This window comes from Ammospiza nelsoni, chromosome 19 (assembly GCF_027579445.1).
Source record: "Ammospiza nelsoni isolate bAmmNel1 chromosome 19, bAmmNel1.pri, whole genome shotgun sequence".
Lineage (NCBI taxonomy): Eukaryota > Metazoa > Chordata > Aves > Passeriformes > Passerellidae > Ammospiza > Ammospiza nelsoni.
The window spans coordinates 960,774-984,320 of record NC_080651.1 but is presented as its reverse complement, the minus strand read 5'-3'; the positions used below and the strand labels follow the sequence as shown (position 1 = coordinate 984,320).

The 23,547-nt window shown below is 55.3% G+C and overlaps 1 protein-coding gene across 2 annotated transcripts; it reads left to right on the top strand.

Moving 5' to 3' along the window:
- The first annotated feature begins 18 nt into the window (after positions 1–18).
- On the top strand, positions 19–22,699 carry ARSG (arylsulfatase G). 2 transcript variants are annotated; one of them, XM_059485840.1, is made up of 11 exons: positions 19–319; positions 618–805; positions 1,601–1,648; positions 1,727–1,838; positions 2,078–2,215; positions 5,205–5,395; positions 6,677–6,757; positions 11,557–11,665; positions 16,138–16,258; positions 21,417–21,507; positions 22,163–22,699. In XM_059485840.1, exons 1-11 carry the CDS (start codon positions 117–119, stop codon positions 22,480–22,482), a joined length of 1,602 nt encoding a protein of 533 aa, XP_059341823.1. In that variant the 5' UTR covers positions 19–116; the 3' UTR covers positions 22,483–22,699. The 2 variants fall into 2 exon arrangements, with proteins under 2 accessions (XP_059341823.1, XP_059341821.1); XM_059485838.1 differs by lacking the exon at positions 11,557–11,665.
- Positions 22,700–23,547: the final 848 nt, after the last annotated feature.

Sequence of the window (23,547 nt, the reverse complement as noted above, 5' to 3'; positions counted from 1 at the left end):
AGCTGAGGAGGGGCAGAGCCCCTGGAAGGCTCAGCTGCATCCACAGGGACACAGCAGGGGCAGTTTGGGGAAGACCAGCGGTGCTGCAGCGCGGGCGGGAGGGGACGTGTGGCACCATGGGGACACCACTCCTGTCCCTGTGGGCAGTGCTGGTGCCCACCCTGGTGCTGGTGGGACTCTGGGCTCCCTGTGTGGTGAGCAGGCAGCCCAACTTCATCGTCATCCTGGCTGATGATGTGGGCTGGGGGGATCTGGGCGCCAACTGGGCAGAGACGAAGGAGACGCCGCATTTGGATCAGTTGGCTGCTGAAGGAACAAGGTAATGTCTGTCCCCCTCCCTGCCCTCACCCTGCACCCCTGGCTACTCTGCCCTGCAGCACAGGGGAATTCAGCCCTGTGGGACTGGCAGGTGAGGGGGTTTTGTTGCTGTGGGTTTGGGTGCATGGGGAGGGCAGCCAGAGCCTGGCACACTGGGGTGCAGATCCATCCATCCCTGCTGGAGCCTTCCTCTGCCACTCCTCACCCTCATCCCCAGAGCAAAAGGGGGAGCGTCCAGGGGAGCAGGGAGGGGCAGGGCACACAGGATCTCGTGAGCTGAAGGGTTTTTCGTTTTGCAGGTTCGTGGATTTCCACTCAGCTGCCTCCACGTGCTCCCCGTCCCGCGCCTCGCTGCTCACGGGGCGCCTGGGGCTGCGCAACGGGGTCACCCACAACTTCGCCATCTCCTCTCTCGGGGGCCTCCCCCGCAACGAGACCACCCTGGCCGAGGTCCTGAGGGAGGCTGGCTACAGCACAGGGGCCATAGGTAATGCCCAGAGTGCCAGGGGCACTGGGGAGGTGCCAGGGTGAAATGGTGGCACCCAGAGTGCCAGGGGGTGCCAGGGTGAAATGCTGGCAGTGAAAGGGAAACCTAAAGGATCACGTGAGGGAGATTTCACACATCCCCCTTGCATTTTGCAATGCCAGGCTTAAAATCTTCCTTTTCAAGGGTGCTGCCGGAAATCCAGACTTCTCAGTTTAATCTCTCATTGCTTTATCTCCCGAGGAATGTGCTGGGTGTTCCTTAGCAAACAGGATTGGCTCTGCCATCCTGCATCCCACACCATGGGCAGTGCTGCTGGCCTGGTGGCTTTGGGCACCCTCCTGTCACTGTGGGTCCCCCTCAGCCTGCACAAACCCTTTGCATCTGCAGCTCCTGCTGTTGTTCTGGCAGAAATTCCCTCTGTTTCTTCATTCCCCCCCAGGTTTTGCAGTTTTCCCTCTTGGATCAGCACGTTTGGTGGGAGCAAGCACGTGCTGGAGGTCAGAGGATGAAGCTGGGTTTAGGGAGGGCTGAGGGAGCTGTCTGCAGAACACAAACACATGAAAGAGCCTTTTAAGGCTGGAAACACTCGCTTTGCACAGCCAGGAGATACCTTATGCGTTTTTTCTGGGTTTTCTGCAAAAATAGACGGCGTTCTGGAATGGCAGCCAGCACAAACAAGGGACCTTCCTTGTAGCTTGATTAAAGCCCCCAGCGCTGTGGGCACCTTGTAGGTGAGGGCTGCTGGTGGCCAGGGCTGTGTCACCCCTGAAATGATGCTCTGTGGCTTTCCTGCAGGCAAGTGGCACCTGGGACACCACGGCCACCATCACCCCACCTCCCGTGGTAAGGGCTGTGCCAGGGGCACGGGCTGAGGGCCCTGTGGCCACCTGGACCCTGCTGACCCCCTCACTGTCCTCTCAGGCTTCGACTACTACTATGGGATCCCCTACAGCCACGACATGGGCTGCACAGACACCCCTGGCTACAACCTGCCCCCCTGCCCGCCCTGCCCAGGGCACAGCGCCGCTGCCAGGTACGGGCACGGGGCTCCAGGGCTGGCACGGGGAGATGGGTGTCTGCAGCAGTGTCCCCAGCCCTGAGGGCTGCCCTTGTGGTCACCTCCCCTCACACTCTGTGCCCCCAGTTTCCCCCTGCAGTCTGGGAGCCCCCCATGCCATGGGGACATTGGCATCACTCCCCTTGTTCTCCCTCCCTTGAAGCCAGGGGATCAGCCAGGCTCTGTGACAAGCCTGGGGTGGTTTTCCCCAGCAGGGTGGTGAGGAAGGACTGTTACACAGAGGTTGCCCTGCCTCTCATGGAGAACATCACCATCGTCCAGCAGCCCGTGGAGCTCGGCAGCCTGGCCAGGCGCTATGCAGAGGAGGCAGAGAGGTTCATCCAGAGGGCCAGGTGAGGCCACCCACTATCCCCTGTGTGTCCCCTTATCTAGGAGAGCTCCTGGGGCACTGCAGGGCTCCTCTGCATCACCCTGGTGCAGTGCCAGGGGAGATGGGTGCTGCCCCATGGTTCAGATTTGGGGTGCCCGTGGCTTGGCTTCCTGCTGGAGGAGACACTCAGGCTCTTTGGTGTCCTCTAAAGGGTTGTGTGTTTTTAAAACATCGTTTTTGGGGAAAGTCAAAGCTTTGAGTGGGGCTGTGCCTCCTTCCTGGGGGTGGATATGCACCAAGGTCTGACCATCCCTGCATCCCTGGGGATGAGGCAACAATGGGGTGGTGGAAGTGCCTCCATGAGTGTGGGGCTGTGCCTCCTTCCTGGGGGAAATGTGAAGGATGTCACGGTCTGTCCATCCCTGCATCCCTGTGGATGGGGTGGCAATGGGGTGCTGGAGGTGCCTCCATGGGTGTGAAGTGCTGGCAGGCGCTGAGTGGTGTCAGGGTGGGTCCAGAACAGCACCCAGAGGTGTTTGCACACTCCCTGTATGAGAGATTGGATCCGTTTTGGGGATAAAGCACCCTGGGCTCCCGGATCTGCCTCCCCCGGCTCAGAGCACAGGAGGTGCCCGCCTCTGATTGTCCCCGAGGAGCAAAGTGGCTCCTCCAGCGAGGCCCCCGAGCCCTGCTGACGGGTTGTGTAATTTTAATCCCCATTATTGGCGGATTACGAGCTGTGACTTTGCAAAACGCCTCCCTGCAGAGCGAGGAGAGGAAGCGCTGCCGGGCAGCCCTGCCCGAGCCCATCCCTGCCCGCATCCCGGGATAACAGGCACGGGAAAGGTTTGTGTGAAACAGGGGCTGGACAGGGAGCAGCACAGGGGAAAATGGCTCTCTATAAAACTGGGCGCTGTTTTGTTGCATAAAACCTGTATTTGTCCCTTTGGATAGCGAGGATTGGCTGTGGGGTGGCTTGGCCACATTTGGGATGCTGAGGGTACCCAGGCTCTGGGCTGTGGGGCAGCACCAACCCCTTCTCCTGCCAAACCCCAGCCCTCTCTGTGGCTGTGAAACCGAGTGTGTAAGCTCGGGGTTAATAGGAAAACTCCCAGAAATGCTGAGGGGTTATCTGTGTTCATGGAGAACAGGATTAGGCAGGTGCCTGCCTTTTCTTCTCTTCCCTGATGGCTTATTTCAGTTTTCCCCTGCCCCTGCTTATTCCAGTTTTCCCTTGCCTGCTTGGCCACGTTTGGGATGCTGAGGATACCCAGGCTTTGGGCTGTGGGGCAGCACCAACCTCTTCTCCTGCCAAACCCCCACCCTCTGGGCTGCCTTGGCTCTCTGTGGCTGTGAAACCACGTGTGTAAGCTCCGGGTTAATAGAGAAAACCTTTAAACTCCCAGAAGTGTGTTGAGGTTATCTGTGCTCATGGAGAACAGGATTAGGCAGGTGCCTGCCTTTTCTTCCCTTCCCTTTGATGGCTGATTCCAGTTTTCCCCTGCCTGACTCATTCACTACAGGGCAACAAAAGAACTCCGGATTTGCCATCTCGGTGTTTTTTTAACCAGCCGAGGTTGAGCAATTTGTGACAGTGAGACGTGGCACAGGCGAGCGTGGGAGCAAAAGTCAGGGACTGCTGTCTTCAGTTATTGATTAAACGTTTGCCTGATCTTCAGGATAATTCTGAGGTGTCTGAGTGGCAAACGAGGGGGATGAGCACCACAGCCGCGAGTCCCTCTGGATGCTGGAGCCAGGAGAAGCAGCTTTCCCTGCTCGGGGGGCTCTGGCATCCCTTGGGAAGAGCTCTCACAGTGGCTGTTTGCAAGGGGCACATGAGCTCTCCTGACCCCCACGTCCTGCAGGGATGGGCAGGGTGCCAGGGGGACACAGGGGAGATGGGTGTGAACACCATGGACACCCCAAATCTGAACCCCATGGCTCACATTTGGGGTGTCCATGGCTTGGCGTCCTGCTGGAGGACACCTGAGGCTCTTCTGGTGTCCTTTAAAGGGTTGTGTGTTTTTAAAATATCAATTTTGGGGAAAGTTGGAGTGGGGGTTTTGAGAAAACCCTTCCTGGGGCTCCAGTCCCCAGCAGCTCCAGGCAGGATGGGGGCTTGGCTTGGTGTCCATGGCTTGGCTTCCTGCTGGAGGAGAAGGCACTGAGGCTCTTCTGGTGTCCTCTAAAGGGGTGTATATTTTTAAAACCATAATTTTTGAGGGAAGTCGGAGTGGGGGTTTTGAGAAAACCCTTCCTGGGGCTCCAGCCCCCTCAGCTCCAGGCAGGATGGAGTTTTTTATTTTTTCGCTCATTTTGCAGGCCAGGTGGGTGCCGGGCAGAGGAAGGAAGCGCAGCCACGCACTGGGCAGGGCTGGCAGGAGGCAGAGATGGGGCCGGGCCCGTGCACAGCCCTGGATCCGGCCCCTCCTCGCTGCTGCCATCCCACCCTTCCCCTCCGAGCTCCCTGAGGAAGAGCAGGCTCGTTGGAGCAGATAAATATAGCTGTAAACAAGCAAACAGGACGTGTCCTGTGCTGCTGCAGGGCAGTGCATGGCGGTGGACGTGCTGCAGGATGGTGGCACTGCCCAGGCCGTGCTGGGCTGTGTGGGGGCCCTGCTGTGCCACATCCTGTGCCCACAGTGCCACCAGGCCGGGCACCTGCTGGGGAGGGGGAAAAAGGGACAAAATGGGCCCTCAGAGAGGGGAGGGAGGTGTGTGGGTGCAGCAGCGAGGAGCGTTTGGAGATGGAGATGGAGGAAAATCCACCCCAAATGGGGGCACAATTGACAGCAGGGGGACAGTGGGGAGAGGTTTAAGCAGCAGCAGGGGAGAAATGGCTCAGCTCAGCTTCCTCCCTGTAAGGAGATGGATGCCTGGAGCTGGGTGATGTACATGGGGTGGTTTTCCCCCAAGGAGCAGGAGTGGAAGGGTTTGTGTCCCCAGGCTCAGCAGTGCCACCACTCCAGTGACCCTAAAGGCTGAACGCTCTGTGTCTGTGCCCTGTGCAGTGCCAAAGGACAGCCCTTCTTCCTGTACCTGGCCCTGGCCCATATGCACGTCCCGCTGGTGCCCCCGCCGCCCCCCGGCCCGGGCAGGGGCATCTATGGAGCCTCTCTGGGGGAGATGGATGCGCTGGTGGCACGGGTGAAGGAGGCGGCAGACAGCCTGGGCAGGGGCAGCACGCTGCTCTGGTTCACAGGTACTGAGGGGAATGGCCTGGGGGCTGTGGGGCTCTCCGAGCCTGAGAGGAGCGGAGAAAAGAATGATGGAGACAATTCTGATCTCACTCGCTGCTCCTGTGTTGTGCCAAAGGGGGGTGACACTGGGGGCTGCACCTGGAGGTGGGGGCAGGATATGTGTTTGTCCCCTGCCCTCCGTGTCCCCTGCCCTTGGTGTCCCCCACCCTTGTTGCCCCCTGCCCTCAATGTCCCCCTGCCCTGGATGCTCCCACTGCTCTGTGGGTGGGGAGTGGTCCCACCGTGGGGCTGGGTGGGGGTCCCAGGCTGCCGTGCCCGCCCTGCCACGGTGCCCACCCTGCCACAGTGCCCACCCTGCCACAGTGCCCGCCCTGCCACGGTGCCCGCCCTGCCACGGTGCCCGCCCTGCCACCCCCCTCCGCCTGCGGGGCTGCAGTGGCAGGGCCGTGACTAATTAAGGCACAAATCCTCGTTCGTTAAGAAGCCCAAATCCGCTCTGAGTCCCGAGCAGCCTCCCTAATGAGGATGTCTCGCTGCTGATGACAGGAACCGCTCGGCCGCTCATTAACACCCGGAGCTGGTGGCACCGAGCCCCCCCTGCCCTGCCCTGGCTGCCCTGGCTGCCCTCCAGCCCCTGCAAACAAACTGCAAAACACCAAAACCCATCAGCCCTGCAAACAAACTGCAAAACACCAAAACCCATCAGCCCTGCAAACAAACTGCAAAACACCAAAACCCATCAGCCCTGCAAACAAACTGCAAAAACACCAAAACCCTTTAGCCCTGCAAACAAACTGCAATAACCAAAATCCATCAGCCCTGCAAACAAACTGCAAAACACCAAAACCCATCAGCCCTGCAAACAAACTGCAAAACACCAAAACCCATCAGCCCTGCAAACAAACTGCAAAACACCAAAACCCATCAGCCCTGCAAACAAACTGCAAAACCACCAAAACCCATCAGCCCTGCAAACAAACTGCAAAAACACCAAAACCCATCAGCCCTGCAAACAAACTGCAAAAACACCAAAACCCATCAGCCCTGCAAACAAACTGCAAAACACCAAAACCCATCAGCCCTGCAAACAAACTGCAAAAACACCAAAACCCTTTAGCCCTGCAAACAAACTGCAAAACACCAAAATCCTTCAACTCCCCGTGGGGAGGCATCACAGGGGTGGCAGAGAGGGATGCAAGGGTCACTTGTCCTTGCCTACCCCACACTGTGGGTGTCCCCTGTGGTCCTGTTGTCGCTCATGGGGACATTTCTTTCTCTTGCAGGTGACAATGGCCCCTGGGCACAGAAGTGTGAGCTGGCAGGACGCCTGGGGCCATTCGTGGGTGCCTGGCAGAGGCAGAGAGGTAACCTGGCAGCGTGGGGGGGTCCCAGTGCCAGGGGCACAGGGGGGTCCCAAATGCAGGGGCACAGGGGGAGCTGCTCCACAAAGCCCTCACTGCCCACCAAGGAGACACGGGCATCATTCCATCCATGCCAGCCTCTCCCTGGGTGCTCCACAAAGCCCTCACTGCCCACCAAGGGGACACAAGCATCATTCCATCCATGCCAGCCTCTCCCTGGCTGCTGCCCTTGGCTTGAACGCACCCCAGCACTCTTTTATTTCTTTCAAACAGCCAAATTTCCCCCAAAACTGCTGTGGAGAGTGGGTTGGGTCCCCATAACGCCGGAGCTTGGGGTGGGTGTGCTGGTTTGCTGATGGGATGTTGGGATCTGCCCCATCAGGGTCTCACAGCCCCCAGAGCAGAGCACCCACCACCCTGCCCACACGCCGGGACTTGGCTTTTCTTTCACTCCACCGTTTTGTTTGGTTTAAATTTTGTTTTGTTTTGTTTTTTTTTCACTCTTTCCTCCTTTTCCGGCCAAGCCATCTGCTCGGTGGGTTTATTTCAGCCGGGGCAGCCAGAAACATCCATGAGTCAGGCGCTTCCCACTTCTGCTTGTATTACGCGCTGTTACCGTGCCAGTCCCGGGGTCAGCACCGAGGCTCATCCTCCTCCTCCTCCTCTTCCTGACACCCTGGCCGCGCCACCGTGGCCATTCCCCGGGCAAACAGCGCTGGCTCTGTCCCATTCCCGGAGCCTTTCCTTCTCCTGGCCCCGGGGATGGAAGCGTAACCTCAATTCTGTAGTAAACAAACCCAACAAACCCCGCTGCCGGCCCCGGGCTGCTGCTCTTGAGCAACCCCCGGTCACAAGCCCGAGCAGATGGTGCAGAACAGGACGAGCAGAACTCAGACCACGGCCCCTTGCAGCCCCTGTGCCCTGCAGAGCCCCCGGCACGCAGGGAGGAACTGGGATTTAAATTTAAATTCCATTTTACGCATCCATTTTTTTATCTTGACTTTTTTTTTTTTTTTTTGGTCAAATAATTAAACCACATATCCCTACATTATCCAAATCACTTATCACCAATACTTTCAATTAACCTTCCTCTATATTTCCTATTATCAAAACCCAGCTGTTGTCATCTGTCAGGATGGTGTTTTTAATGAGGCAGGTTTCCACAACCACCCCCAAACAAACACAGAATTTACCCCAGAACTTACCCTTCCCCCCCCCAAAAAAAAACCCAAACACAAATACAAAACATGATACAAATCATCAACCAATCATCCACCAAATTTTATAGAAAGCATGAAGATGCCGAGATGGCTGCCACACACCCCCAAGGACAAAAGGCTTAGTTTGACTTTACTGTCAGTTTTTGCTGGGTATAGACATGCAGGTATCCCCATGGGGCTGGCAGAGCGCTCTGAGCTGGCTGCAAACACCCCGGGGCCAGGGTGGGATGGAAATCCCTGCTCTGGTGCCTGCAGGACGTTTGCAGAGCCGGCCCGGGGATGCCAGGCTGGGCTGGCACTGCCAGGGATGCCAGGCTGGGATGCTCAGCCCTCCCAGCTCTGGGGATTGTTCCTGGGCAGGGAAAAGCCCCCGAGGGATGGGAGAGCAGGGGAAGACAGGCTGCTGCCTGGCTAAAAAAAAAAAAAAAAAAAAATTAAAAATCTATTTATTTCTATATTTTTTCATGTGTTTCCATATGTTTCTATGTGTCTCTATATGTTTCTATGTTCCTATACATTCCTACATATTTCTTTATTTTTCTAACATGTTTCTATATGTTTCTAACACGTTTCTATACATTTCCAACACGTTACTACGTTTCTATAAGTTTCTAACATGTTTCTCTATATTTCTACATTTTTTATATTTCTAACATGTTTCTACATGTTTCTAACATATTTCTGCACATTTCTGTCATGTTTCTAACAGGTTTCTATATGTTTCCACGTTTTCTGCATGTTTCTATATGTTCCTACAGGTTTCTATAAGTTGCTAACATGCTTCTATGTGTTTCTAACATGTTTCTATATGTTTCTACATGTTTATGCATTTCTACATGTTTATATGTTTCTAACATACATTTCCAACATGTTTATATACCTTTCCAACATGTTTCTGCATGTTTCTATGTGTTCCTACAGGTTTAAATATGTTTCTATCATATTTGTACACGTTTCTATATGTTTCTACATGTTTATGTGTTTCTAGACGTTTATGTGTTTCTAACATGTTTCTATATGTTTCTAACACGTTTCTATATGTTTCCAACATGTTTCTATACATTTCCAACATTTCTGCATGTTTCTACATGTTTCTACATGTTAATATGTTTCTGCGTGTTTCTACATGTTTCCTGTAGCTCCATCCTTTGTTTCAGGGTCCAGCCCTAAATTCCAGGGGTGTTTTCCACTGATTTCAGCTGGTCCCTGGAGCTGGGAGAGAGCAGCAGATCCGTGTGTGCTGCCCCTTCCTCTGTGCTTCCCACAACCCCCAAAACTCCTCTCCCACCTTGGGGTCAAAAATCCAGCAAGGGGAGGGATCCCGGGAGACAGAAAAACATTGAGGGGATGTGATGTTTTGGGGCAGGTTGGGGGAGCTGCAGAGCCGGTGTCCCCGTGCTGAGGACCTGCTGCGCGTGTGGTGGCACCAAGGTCTCCGTCCCACCACGGGAATGCACAGTTCAGCTTTCCTGGAGAGCCTGGAAAGTCCCCACAGCGGCAGCAGGGCTGCATCATCCCCGCTCTGCAGAAAATTCCCTGCTTGGCTTTGGGTGTTTCAGCCCTGTTTGATGTGACCTCATGCCAGGCTGCCCTGACCTGACCAGAGGTGCTGGGGTGGCTTGGTCAGGAAACATCCGTCTGATGTCCTTCCAGAGCCCCCTGACCATGCCTGGAAAAACCCTGCAGATGCACCCAGGAGCACGAGCCCTTTCATTTATGGGCAGAGATGGGGCTGGATATTAATTGCTGTGGTTTCCTGGGGTGTCTGGGGGAAACACCAAAATTTGGGTGGGGAATTTGGGAGTGTGCTGTCCTGGGCTGGTCCGATTGGCTGCTCAGCGCCCCAATTTTGGTGCTCAGCACCCCAGTTTTGGTGCTCAGAACTCTGGTTTTGGTGCTTAGCACCCCAATTTTGGGGCTCAGCACCCCCATTGTGGCGCTCAGAACCCCGATTTTGGGGCTCAGCACCCCGATTTTTGTGCTTAGCACCCCAATTTTTGTGCTTAGCACCCCAATTTTTGTGCTCAGCACCCCAATTTTGGGGCTCAGCACCCCGATTTTGGGGCTCAGCACCCCGATTTTTGTGCTTAGCACCCCAATTTTTGTGCTCAGCACCCCAATTTTGGGGCTCAGCACCCCGATTTTGGTGCTCAGCACCCCGATTTTTGTGCTTAGCACCCCAATTTTTGTGCTCAGCACCCCGATTTTGGTGCTCAGCACCCCGATTTTGGTGCTCAGCACCCCGATTTTTGTGCTTAGCACCCGATTTTGGTGCTCAGCACCCCGATTTTGGGGCTCAGCACTCCGATTTTGGTGCTCAGCACCCCGATTTTTGTGCTCAGCACCCCAATTTTGGGGCTCAGCACTCCGATTTTTGCGCTCAGCACCCCGATTTTGGGGCTCAGCACTCCGATTTTGGTGCTCAGCACCCCGATTTTTGTGCTCAGCACCCCAATTTTGGGGCTCAGCACTCCGATTTTGGTGCTCAGCACCCCGATTTTTGTGCTCAGCACCCCGATTTTGGTGCTCAGCACCCCGATTTTGGGGCACCTGTGCCATTGGTGTGTAAGGCAGCGTTGCCTGGGGGCATGGACCAGCATCGGGCAGGGATGGGGAGGCCAGCAGGGTTGGGGACAGCTCTGGGGACAGCCCAGGGGCTCTCTTGGCCGTGCCCCCAGGAAATGGCTCGGGCCAGGCGCCGTTGCCATGTGCACGCTGAAAGGCAGCGCACAAAGGCTGCTCCTGGGACGTTTGTGAATCGCCTTGGGATTTTCTCTTTGCCCCATTCCCAACCCCTTCCCCCTCCAGCTGCCTGGGGCCCTTTGGGCTGCAGCCAGGGCTGAGGCTCTACAACCCCATTCCAGCCCTTTTGATATTGGTGCTCCCATTTCTGGGCTCATCACTCCAATTTTGGTGCTCAGCACCCTCAATTTTGGTGCTCATCACTCCAATTTTGGTGCTCAGCACCCCGATTTTGGTGCTCTGCATTCTGATTTTTGTGCTCAGCACCCCAATTTTGATGCTCACCACCCTGATTTTGGTGCTCAGAACTCTGATTTTTGTGCTCAGAACCCCCATTTTGGTGCTCAGCACTGCAGGTGGAGGGAGGGAGGCACTGGGCAGCATCTCAAACCCAAGGGCAGGGCAGAGCTTTGGGTGCTGTCAGGGAGAGGATGGATCAGGTTCATTAACTGAGGGTTATTAGCAGGATGGTGTTTCTAATGAGGTTTCCAGCAGCCGGGGCATGGGGAGCTGTTGGTGCTGAGCCCTGCAAGGCACAGAAGCCCCTGGAATAAATTCCTGCATTTCCTGCCTGCTCCATTCTCTCACCTGGCACCAAAGGGGATGGAAATGCGACGGCCCTGGCTGCTGCTGCATTTCTCATCACTCGCTGCAGCCAACACAAGCCAGTGCCCAGCTGGGACCCCTTTGAGCAGCTCCTGCTCCTCCCTTCCCTAACCCAGTGAATTCACCCTCCTTTGGGGTGATTCACACCATCCCTGCCTCTGAGCAGCTCCTGTCCATGGGGAGCTCCGTGCCCAGCGCCAGCAGGATGCTGAGCACTGCCCTGTTCTCCTGCAGGTGGGAGCTCAGCCAAGCAAACCACCTGGGAAGGAGGGCACAGGGTGCCAGCCCTGGCGTACTGGCCTGGCCGTGTCCCTGCTGGGAGGACCAGCCAGGCTCTCCTCAGGTAAGAGCCCCTCTGGGAACAGGGTGGCCCCATTTGGAGGAGTGGGAGCTCAGCACATCCCTCTGGGTGTCCAGAGTTGGGGGGCTCAGGGACCCTGGCACACTGCCCAGAACACCTGGGGATTTGATTTTGACCCATGGATCAAATTGCCAGCTTGCATGAGGACCTGAAAGTCACACAGGTTTGAATAGTGTAATAATAAGATATTCACAGGGTGAAAATGTAGATTTTAGGATTTTTAGTATGGGGGTTATGGGGACAAGATGGAGCAATCAGGGCGTGTCTAGTCCTTCTTTCTTCTTCTTCTTCTTTTTCTTGTTCTTCTTCTTCTTCTTTCTTCTTCTTCTTCTTCTTCTCCTTCTTCTTTCTTCTTCTTCTTCTTCTTCTTCTTCTTCTCCATTTTCTGCAGTGATGTGGGCACTTTGGGACTGGTTTAGAGCAGAAGTGCACTGTCTAACACAGGTGATAGGTATTGGGAAGTAGTTGTAAATATGTTATATTTAGAATAGAAGCTCACTGTCTAACATAGGTGATGGGTATTGGGAATTAAGTGTAAATATGTTATAGGTAGTTTGTAGTATAAAAAGACATAAAACTGCCTCAGAAGCAGTCAAAGTGCTCATGGCTTCCTTGCTGAGCAGATCTCGGCTGGGCAGAAAGAAAATTTTATAGATAAGAATTTGTAAACAGCCTCACGACTGAAAAGTGAAGAGTCCAAACTCGTTGTTCACTTGCACAGACTGAAGCAGAGACATCCTGCACATCTCAGAGCAGCAAATGTCAACAGCCAACCCAAAAGGAGGGACACCCCATCCCCACGCTGCCCCCCAGGCCATCACCTGGACTTTGGCAGCTCTGGTTATGCCCTGCCTTGTGCCAGGCTGTACTTTTGTCCTCTCCAAGCCTGAATGCCTCAGCTGAGAGGAGCTGAAAGGGCTTTTTGTGAGGCTGGAGGGCTGGGGCTCGCAGCCACCAGGGCTCCGTGTGCTCCTGGATAATTAACAAATGATGATGATGATGATGTTCTCGGTGCCCAGCACGGAGCAGGGGCGGCTCTGCGGTCTGTGAATGGTTTTGTGCGAGAAGGGAGTGGTTGTGAGGAGAGGAGTCCCTGCAGGAGGGCAGGGGAGGGTCTGTGCTGCCCCTCTCCCTGCAGCATCTGCAGCCTTTCATGTGCCAGCTGCACCCCTTCATGTGCCAGCTGCACCCCTTCATGTGCCCAGCATCTGCACCCCTCCATGTGCCAGCTGCACCCCCTCATGTGCCAGCTGCACCCCCTCATGTGCCCAACATCTGCACCCCTCCATGTGCCAGCTGCACCCCTCATGTGCCAGCTGCACCCCTTCCTGTGCCCAGCGTCTGCACCCCTCCATGTGCCAACTGCACCCCTTCATGTGCCCAGCATCTGCACCCCTTCATGTGCCAGCTGCACCCCTTCATGTGCCAGCTGCTCCCCTCCATGTGCCAGCTGCACCCCTTCATGTGCCCAGCATCTGCACCCCTCCATGTGCCAGCTGCACCCCTTCATGTGCCCAGCATCTGCACCCCTCCATGTGCCAGCTGCACCCCTTCATGTGCCCAGCATCTGCACCCCTCCATGTGCCCAGCATCTGCACCCCTCCATGTGCCAGCTGCACCCCTCCATGTGCCCAGCATCTGCACCCCTCCATGTGCCAGCTGCACCCCTTCATGTGCCAGCTGCTCCCCTTCATGTGCCAGCTGCACCCATCCTTACAGCCCTCCTGGGCAGCAGGTGTGGGCACAGCCTGGGGGAATGTGTGGGGCAGGGTGGGGGGAATGTCCCTGCACATCCCCGATGGGTGCCCACGGTGCTGGGGTCAGGCTGGGGGAGTTTGGGGTTAGTGGGCATTGGGATGTCCTGTCCCCTTTCATCCACGGTGCTGGAGGTCAGGCTGATGGGTTGTTGGAGGTTGGGATGTCCTGTCCCCTTTCATCCTTGAATCACAGAGTGGTGAGGCTGAGGGATTGCTGGATATTGGGATACCATGTCCCCTTTCATCCCTGATGGGTCCCCACGGTGCTGGGGTCGGGCTGGGGGAGTTTGGGGTTAGTGGGCATTGGGATGTCCTGTCCCCTTTCATCCTTGAGGCACACAGGGTGGTGATCTTTGGGGTCACTGGGAATTGGGATGTCCTGCCCCCATTCATCCCTGATGGGTCCCCATGGGGCTGGGGTCACACTGGGAGGGTTTGGGAATTAGGATGTCCTGTCCCCTTTCATCCTTGAATCACGGGGTGCTGGGGCTGAGGGGTTGCTGGCTGTTGGGAAAGAACGTCCCAGCTGCTGGGAGCAGGTCCTGGCTGGTGGGCCCTGGGGCAGTGCTGGGTGTTCCCAGCTCCCTGGCATGAGCTGCAGACCTCGTTCCACAGCCCCAGGGCAGCTCTGGAGCTGCTGTTTGCAGGCAGGGGAAGCTCTGAGCCAGAACTGAGTCACTGGAGCCTGGTGAGGGGATGGGGAGCACGTAGCACCCATGGCCTCATCTCCAAAGCCCTGGGCTGTGGGGCAGAGCTGTGGGGCAGTGTGTGCAGGATCAGTGCCCATCATGTCCCATCCCCCTGGCCCTGCCTCCAAGCCCAGGAATTGTGATTATCTGCTCCAAGATCTGATCTGCTGCATTTCCCAGCTCCAGTCTGGCAGGTTGGACAGCTGGGAATCTGGAAACGCAGCAGAGGCAGGTGCAGCACTCCGGGTGCTTGGGGCAGTCACTCCAGGCTCTGTGGGAGTCACAGGAGTCACATTCAGGAGGCTGGCACTGCCACGGGGCCATGCCCAGCTGTGCCGGAGGCTGCTGTGGCATTGCCATAGAGCCATGCCAGCTGTGCAGGGTGCTGTGGCACTGCCACGGGGCCATGCCCAGCTGTGCAGGGGGGTGCTCTGGCATCAGGAAGGGGCACCCCCTCTTTGGGAGCAGCGCAGAACCAGATTAGGGCATGTGAGAGTGACGGGTCATGCTCAGCAAAGTGTCACCATGAGGTGGGACGGGGAGTGTGGAGGGACACAGAGGGACACAGAGGTGCCCGCAGGACTGGTGGCTTTTCCCTGGGGACAGCCCCACAGGGACACTGAACCCCCTCAGCTGATGGGCAGGGAGTGAAGCAGGAGGGGCTGGGAGCCCTGAGCACTCAGAGGGATCCCCAGGAAAAACCAGGGCAGGGCAGGGCCTCTCCCATCTGCAGGGATCTCCTCCTCCCCTGGGGTTATGGAAACACCTGGCTGGGGCACAGAGGCTGCTCAGTGGCTCCATGAGCACAGGGGTGAGCGAGGGTGAGCGTGCCCCGGGGCCAGGGAGCTGCAGCCAGCGCAGCAACGCTGATGCCTCAGCCCAGACCAGCACCTGCACGCTGGGCTCTGCACAAAACTGCCCCAAAACTGCCTCGTCTGCTCTTCTTAGTGATGGTTAATTATGGTCAGAGCCACCCAGCGTGCTCCTGCCCTGCCCCAGCCCGAAGTAGGGCAGGGAAGAAGTAGGTCAGGAGGGTGCTGAGGAGGAGATTGCACCATCCTGGCTGTGCTGGCAGCTGGGCTGGGCTGGGTGTGGGCAGAGCTGCTGCAGCCCAGGCAGGGCAGGGTTCTGCTGGAGCTCACCACATCCCTCTGGGTGTCCAGAGCTGGGGGGCTCAGAGACCCCGGCACGCTGCCCAGAACACCTGGGGATTTGATTTTGACCCTTGCAGCAAGTTACCCCCTTTGTATGAGGACGTGAAAGTCACACAGGCTTAAATGGTGTAATAACAAAATGATCACAGGGTGAAAATGTAGATTTTAGGATTTTTGGTATGAGGTTATGGGGACAAGATGGAGGGATCTGGGTGTGTCCAGCCTTTCTCCTTCTTCTTCTTGTTCTCCATTTTCTGCAGTGATGTTGGCACTTTGGGATTGGTTTAGAGTAGAAGCTCACTGTCTAACACAGGTGATGGGTATTGGGGATTAAGTGTAAATATGTTCTATGTAGTTTGTAGTATAAAAGGACAACACAAAGAGCGCCTGTGGCTGCCCTGCTGAGCAGATCTCGGCTGGGCAGAAAGAAAATTTTATAGATAAGAATTAATAAACAACCTCAAGACCGAAAAGCGAAGAGTCCAAACTCGTTCTTCAGTTGCATGGGCTGAAGCAGAGACATCCTGCACATCTCAGGGCAGCAATTAACAACCAAAACCCGAGACCTGGGCATCAGGGGCTGCTGGCACTGGCCTGGAGACCCCAGGGTGGCACTTTCTGCAGAGGGTGACCAACCTGCTGCTGCCTTCCTACTGCCCAGGGCTTCAGTGCCCTGCTCCCCCTGCCCCTGCCCACAGCCTGGCTCAGTCTGGGGGTGGCAGGGCTGTGGAGCCAGGGCCAGGGCTGGGTTCAGCCTTTCCAGCTGCTGGGATCTCTCCTGGGAGGGATGAGGTTGGGGGGACCCTCCAGGGATGCTCACTCCTCGCTCTGATGGCTGTCCCCTCTGTCCCCAGCATCCTGGACATCTTCCCCACGCTGGTGGCCCTGGCTGGGGCAGCACTGCCCCCAAACAGGCGCTTTGATGGCTTGGATGTGTCCCCAGTTCTCTTTGGCTGGTCGGATGTGGGGCACAAGGTAAGGCAGAGCCACCCCTGGTGTCACCCCCCCCCGGCAGCAGGTGAAACAGGTGAGTGGTGCCTTGGTTTGAACAGCCAGGTGTGTGCTGAGGAGGGCAGAAATGGAAATTTCCACTTCTTTGAAATGGAAAATGCAAAACCCATCCCTCTGAATTATGATAATTTTGAAATTAAGGGGCTCTCAGGCAAAGATATGGGAGCAGGAATAACAGTTCTTTATTAGGGAAATTAAAAATACAAATGTAATAGTACAGAAAAGAGAAAACAAACCATTGACGGAGTCAGACCATGCCCTGGCCCCTGTGTGTCAGGGAGGTGTCCCAGCCCCATCCCAGGGGGGCTCAGCCCTCCTGCAGTGCCAGCTGTGGCTCTGCTGCAGCAGGGATCCTGCACAAGGGGGGAGTTTTCCTCTGCAGCTCCAGGGCTGCTGCAGATGGGCCTGGGCTCCCTCTGGCCATGCAGGGCAGCACAAAGCTGCTCCTCTGGCAGTGCAGGGGGCAGAGGCTGCTGGGGTGCCCCAAAGCTCAGATTGGATCCAGGTAGGAATGCTTGGCTCCTCCCCTGGGTGGGGCATCTCCCCATGGGATGCTGGGATTGGATCAGCCATGCAGGGACACTCACTGGCCCAAAAGGGCTTTGGGTTAATGAAAATTGTTTTGTGCTTTGTTCACAAACCTGGGATCAGAGGTGGAAATGCCTCTGCCTGCAGCTTGGCACCTTCCTGTGCCTCAGAGCTGTGTCTGTGACCTGACAATTCACACACAATTCTGTCATTTGTATCAATAAATCCCCCCTCTAGCAAACCACCCATCACTTCAAACACTGCCCCCTGAACCTGACCATGAACTTAAACTTCTTTGACCAATTTTCAAGCCCATCCCTCCTAGGAATCTCACTAATCCTCATCTCAATGACATTCCCAGCTCTGCTACTACCATCCCTAGACAACTGATGAATTACTGACCGACTCTCAACCCTCCAGCTATGGTTCATTAACCTAGTTACAAAACAACTAATAATGCCCCTAGACAAAAAAGGACCCAGGGACTCCAGCTGGGGTGCTCAGGCTCATGGCAGCCTGCAGTGCCCAGCACAGCACCTGCCTGACCCCAAAAGGAGCATCAGGGTGGGCAAGGGCAGCTTCAGGGCTTCAAACTTGGTTATCCCCATTTATTTATTGCACCACAAAAAGACACAACAAACTTGTGTCTTGATCAAACAGATCAAACACAAACAAACACAAAATTCGTTCCATCAGGACAGCCCACTCCATATCCCACAGCTCCTTTCACCCTAAAAAACACAGTTTGCAGGACAAGCAGGGTGACCACACATTTGTCTCGGAGCTCACGGGATTTTTTCAGAACCAACAACAAAAACAAAGAAAAAAGAAAAGTGGCTTCAATAGCAGTCCCGTGGATAAACCCTGATTTTGCTTTTAAAGTACACCCTCTGCAAGCGCTGTGAGCCAGCTCCCAGCGGGATCCTGGATTTGTTTCGGTGTCCATCAGGGGTTTGGTATTTGCTTTGTATTTATGGAACCCTCTGCTGAACTGGGAGATGGAGCAGGGAAGGGGATGGGATGGGGCCAGCACGCTCTGCTCTGCTCTGCTCCTCAGATTAACCCTGCTGGGAGCAGGGCACTGGGGCTGCTGGGAGCAATGGCTTGCTGGGAATGAGCCTTTCCTGGGAATGAGATTTTCCTGGGAGCAATGGTTTGCTGGGAATGATGGTTTGCTGGTAGTAGTGGTTTTTTGGGAGTGATGGTTTGCTGGGAGCAATGGTTTGCTGATAGTGTTTTTTTGGGAGTGATGGTTTTCTGAGAGCAGTGGTTTACTGGGAATGATGGTTTGCTGGGAATGAGGTTTTCCTGGGAGTAATGGTTTGTTGGGAGCAATGGGAGCAATGGTTTGCTGATAGTGGTGGCTCATTGGGAATGATTGTTTGCTGGGAGCAATGGCTTACTGGGAATGAGGTTTTCCTGGGAGCAATGGTTTGCTGATAGTGGTGGTTTTTTGGGAGTGATGGTTTGCTGATAGTGGTGTTGTTTTGGGAGTGATGGTTTGCTGGGTGCAATGGTTTGCTGGGAACAAGACTTTCCTGAGAGCAATGGTTTGCTGGGAATGATGCTTTGCTGATAGTGGTGTTGTTTTCAGGAATGATGGTTTTTTGGGAGCAATAGTTTGCTGGGAATGATGCTTTGCTGATAGTGATGGTTTATTGGGAATGATGGTTTGCTGGGAGCAGTGGTTTACTGGGAATGATGATTTGCTGGGAGCAATGGTTTTCTGGGTGTCAGTGTGCAACCATTGCTGTGTGAGTCTCCCCCCAAGGGCTGGGATCACTCTGCCATGGGGTGGGCTGCCCTCAGAGGGTCCCAGAGCCCCGTGGGGTGGGGGAGCAGCCGTGTCCCCCTCCTGTCCCCTCGTGTCCCCCTCCTGTCCCCTCGTGTCCCATCCCCTGCCCGTGAGCGGCCGGCAGTGACCCCGCGCAGGGTTTGCCCTGACACAAATCCTCCTGAAAGCAGCTCCGTGCTCACTCCAATGCCCAATTTCCACACTTTGCTAATTGGGGTGGCTGGAGCTCCCCGTGTGGGCTGTCCCAGTGTCCCAGCCTGTGCTTGCTGCTGGCACGGGCGGCAATGGGGCTGGGGTGACACCGAGGTCCTGCTGAGAGCAAGGGCTGTTGGCAGGAGAAATAAACCACATCCTCCAAGGAGCACCGAGAGTACCAGGGCTGTAAATCCCCCTGTCCATCAGCTCAGTGTGAATAGCCCAGAGCACCAAGTTCAAGCAATGAATTTTCAGCAGAGAAAAGGCTTCCCCCCCACCCCTGCTTCTCTATTTTTTTATTTATTAAAATAATAGACATGGATTATTGGAAGAATTCCAGATCTGGGAATATTTCTTGAATCAAAACAAGCTCCTTAATTATGCAGTAAATTATAACAAATTTTCAAGTGTGGGGTTTTAAGAGGTTTAGCAACGTGGTTGTTTGTAGGAAGGGAGATTTGAGTGCCCTTGGCAGCATCCCAGCTGTGCTGTTAAAGGTGCAGGCAAAGCTTTGAGGCTGGAGACAGATTAATTGGTTCAGCTCCTGGTCCCTTGGCTTCACAGGGCCTTGAATATTTGCTGATTCCTGCTTTGGAGCTCTTTTATCCTGCCCAAGGAGTGTCAGCACCAGGCTCACACTGCACCACCTCCTCCTCTTCACACCCTTCTTACTTTTCCCCAAAAAACACAAAAAGATCCAACCAAATTACAAAAGATGATTTTATAACAAATAATTTACCTTACAACTGAGAGCAATAAAAGAAAGTGAGAGCATTTGGAGATTATCCCCTACCCTGAATCCTGGCATTTCTTGGATGAGGTTCCAACCAGCCCCATGTGAGACAGTGGCTACATCCAGACCAGGCAGCATGGGATGGACACCTTGGGGTGCCTGGGATGCCTGGGATGGACATTTTGGGGTGCCCAGGGTGCCAGGAATTCCCTGTGCCAGGCAGGGTGGGGTGGATATCTTGGGGTGCCCATTGATGTTCCATTCTGGACAATGTGGGATGGACATTTTGGGGTGCCCAGGGTGCCAGGAATTCTCTGTGCCAGGCAGTGTGGGATGGATATCTAGGGGTGCCCATTGGTGCTCTGTTCTGGACAACATGGCATGGACATCTCTGGGTGCCTGGAATTCCCTGTGCCAGGCAGGGTGGGGTGCACCCCTCGGGGTGCCCAGGGTGCCAGGAATTCCCTGTGCCACACCTCGGGGTGCCCAGGGTGCTCCCTGAGGGGCAGGGCTCCGTGCCGGGCACCTGCTCAGGCACTGCTGCACTCATCAGCTGTGAGTGCTGTTACTAAACTTGGCACTGCAGCTGCCTACAACTCCAGCAGATGTTTCTAATTTTTCAGCACAGTGGAAATTTCTTGAATCACTTTTTAAACTCAAATCCCAGGGAGGAAACCTCAAGTGACTCATCCCTCAGCGAAGCTCTGGCTCCGCGGCAGATGTTATCGGAGAGAGGAGCTGCTGGAGCGTCCAGCTCACTTGTCTCCTCACTCCCCAGAGCCAGAGCAGCCCTCCTGTGTGGATCAAGTGTCCTAAATACCAAAGGGGAGAGATCTGAGCCTCCCCTCCCTCCTTGCCTCGCTGCTCACCCCGTTCCTGGCTGTTGCCAGGGAAGGGAGCCCCTGCACAGCGGGGTGAGTCAGACGGACGGAGGGATGTGGGAGGGATGTTCCAGCACCTCACCTTCCCCTCTGCTCCATGAGCTCACCCTCAGCTCGTGGCTGCCTGCTGGCTCCAGCCTGGGGCTCGGCTCCCTTGGATGTCCCCACTGCTGGCTGAGCTGGGAGCACCCAGGGAGGCGCTGGGTGCACCTGAGACCACCCTGGTTAACAAATAATTTAGTGATGGTTGGACAAGGGGGAATGGTTTTAGAGTAAAAGATGGAGATTTAGATTGGGTGTTAGGAAAAAAATTCTTAATTTTAAGGGTGGGGAGGCCCTGGCACAGGTTATGCCAAGAAGCTGTGGCTGCCCCATCCCTGGAAGTGTCCAAGGCCAGGTTGGATGGAGCTTGGAGCAGCCCAGGACAGTGGAAAGTGTCCCTGCCCATGGGCTTTGGGGTCCCTTCCAACCCAAACCATTCTGTGATTTTATGATAATCTACCCTGCTCTGCTGAAAGCCCCAGAGCCTTTGTGATCCCTTTCCTGCCACAAAACTGGGAGGTAAATTCAGAGGGTCCTGCAGGGCCAGGAAAGTCCAAGGGAGATGTTGGTGTTTCCTGGGGCCCTTCTGCCATCATCCCACTGTGGTGGTTTCAGTTTGAAACTGGGCAGAAACACCAATTTCCTGTAGTGGTTTCAGTTCACCAGTTTGAGATTTCCCAGTCAATGCACCAATTAATGTGGTGGGTTCAGTGTTGGCTAAATTCAGCATTATTTACTCATTTTCTTGCTGCGACACAGAATCAGGAGAAGGCAAAGCAGCTTCAGCACTCACAGCTCTGCTGTTGCTCAGAGTCCAGGGCCTCAATGATGGCTGTGAATGTGTCCAGGGGTGGGATGTGGCTCGTGTGGGCAGGGAGTGGATTTCATGGGGCACGTTTTCCCTGCCATGGGCTGACAGGAACTGTCCTTGTCCTGTCCCTCCTGCAGGTTCTGCTGCACCCCAACAGCGGCGCGGCGGGGAAGGTGGGCGAGGTCGAGGCGCTGCGGCTGCATCAGTACAAGGCCTTCTACACCACAGGTACTGCATCCCTGCCAGAGGGTCTGAAGTGTAGGGAAAGGCTTCTGGAATTCTCAGATCCCTGCAGATGCAGGTGAAAACCAGCTCAGGTTAATTCAGACCCGAGGATGTGCTGAGCTGTGTCTGCAGGGTGGTGCTGCAGCCTGGGGCAGTGTGACCGTGCTCACAGGGGTCTGAGGGTGAGGGAAGAGATGAGGATCTGACTCCGTGTTTCAGAAGGCTGATTTATTATTTTATTACATATATTACATTAAAGCTATACTAAAAGAATAGAAGAAAGGATTTCATCAGAAGGTTAGAAAGGAAAGAATAATAACAAAGGTTTGTGGCTCGGGCCCTGTGTCCAAGCCAGCTGACTGTGATTGGCCATTAATTAGAAACAACCACATGAGACCAATCCCAGATGCACCTGTTGCATTCCACAGCAGCAGATAACCATTGTTTGCATTTTGTTCCTGAGGCCTCTCAGCTTCTCAGGAGGAAAAATCCTAAGGAAAGGATTTTTCATGAAAAGATGTGTGTGACAGGATTGGTCTCGGGAATAGGAGCTGGGATGGGGTGGGAATGAATGGGCCATCCTGGGTGGTGGGTGAGGAATACAGAGGTGATCCCTGGACCTCTGTGACTCCAGGTTTTTCTCCCATTTCCTCCCCAGGAGGGGCCTTGGCCTGTGATGGCAGCACTGGGCCGGCACAGCAGCACCACCCACCCCTCATTTTCAACCTGGCCCGAGACATCCAGGAGCAGGAGCCTCTGGATGTGGCCTCCAGGGAGTACCAGGCAGTGCTGCCTGCCATCAGCAGGGCTTATGCCCAAGCCCTGCAGGACATTGCAGCAGACAATGTCTCAGTTGCAGACTATTCCCAGGATCCAGCTGCAATTCCCTGCTGCAACGTGCAGCACGTGGGCTGCCGGTGCCACGGGGCCACGCGGGATCCCCACGTGGAAAGCACAACACCCTGGCTTTGTCTTTAGGCAAATAATTGCTCAGGCTGCTCCTTTCCCAAGGGTGGTGTCTGTGAAATCCAGGCTGGAGGTGGGATGGAGGCTGTGGTTCCCTTTGCTCCGTGCTGGGCGGAGGGAGGTGAGCTGGGTGTGGGTCTGGGGGAGCACACAGAGGGTCCCCTTTGAAGGCTTTTTGTAGGGCTCTGTATCTGGGAAAGAGAGAACTCTTGGATTAAAATTACCTTCTGTGAGAGTTGACTTTGGGAGAGGATTCCTCTGGGAAATTTGCTTGGTTTTCCTCTAAACAGAAACAGGAACCTTGCAGGAGCAGCTGTGGAGCACAAGGCAGGGGAGGATGGACAATCAGCCTTTCTGCTGCACAGACCCTGCAGGCTTGGTGGCTGCAGAGGGAAAATTCCTGGCTGGCACGAGGGGAATGCTCTGGGAAGGGAGCAGCTGCCCCTCAGCTGCCTGCTGGGGTTCTTCAGAGGGGTCATGGCAGGACCCAGCTGGCTGTGGAGGGAAGGAAGGGGGTCCTGGGCTGTCCTTGGGGGCTGCCATCCATGTGGGAAGGATGCTCAGCTTGTCCTGCCAGGGGGGAGCTCAGGACTGTGCTGGGACATCCAAGGGTTTGGGAGAGAACTGGGGCTGTCCCCAGCAGCTCTCAGCAAAGAGAGGGGTGCAACTGGGGGGTTTTGGGGGGGTTTTGGGAGGTCAGGGTTCCTGCTCTGGGGTCTCCCAGCAGATCAGGGCTCCAGGCAGAGGAGCTGCTGCCCATCCCAGTGCAGGCACAGATGGAGTGGAACAGCTCCTGTGGGGCCATTCCTGGGCAGGTGCAAAGGCCTGGGGAGCTGCAAAGGCAGAGATGAAGGTGCAACTGAAACCTGAGAAACCACTGGGATTTCTCAGCAGCTGAGTGAGGGTGTTCTGAAACCATTCTGGATTCTGATTTACACACCCAGATCTTTCTTTGGCACTAAGAGGACTTGTGTGGACTCACCCAGGTGTGCTGCCCTCACCCCAGCCCCCAAAACCCCTCCCACTCCCCAAACTTAATCCAGACTGACACCTTTAGGGCCCCAAAAAGAACAGCAG

Excerpts from the sequence above, each read along its gene's own strand:
- ARSG (XM_059485838.1), top strand. The coding sequence starts at position 117 with ATGGGGACACCACTCCTGTCCCTGTGGGCAGTGCTGGTGCCCACCCTG. Across the intron at positions 1,649-1,726 it reads CCATCACCCCACCTCCCGTG|GCTTCGACTACTACTATGGG; the intron begins GTAAGGGCTGTG and ends CTGTCCTCTCAG. Across the intron at positions 6,758-16,137 it reads TGCCTGGCAGAGGCAGAGAG|CATCCTGGACATCTTCCCCA; the intron begins GTAACCTGGCAG and ends CTCTGTCCCCAG.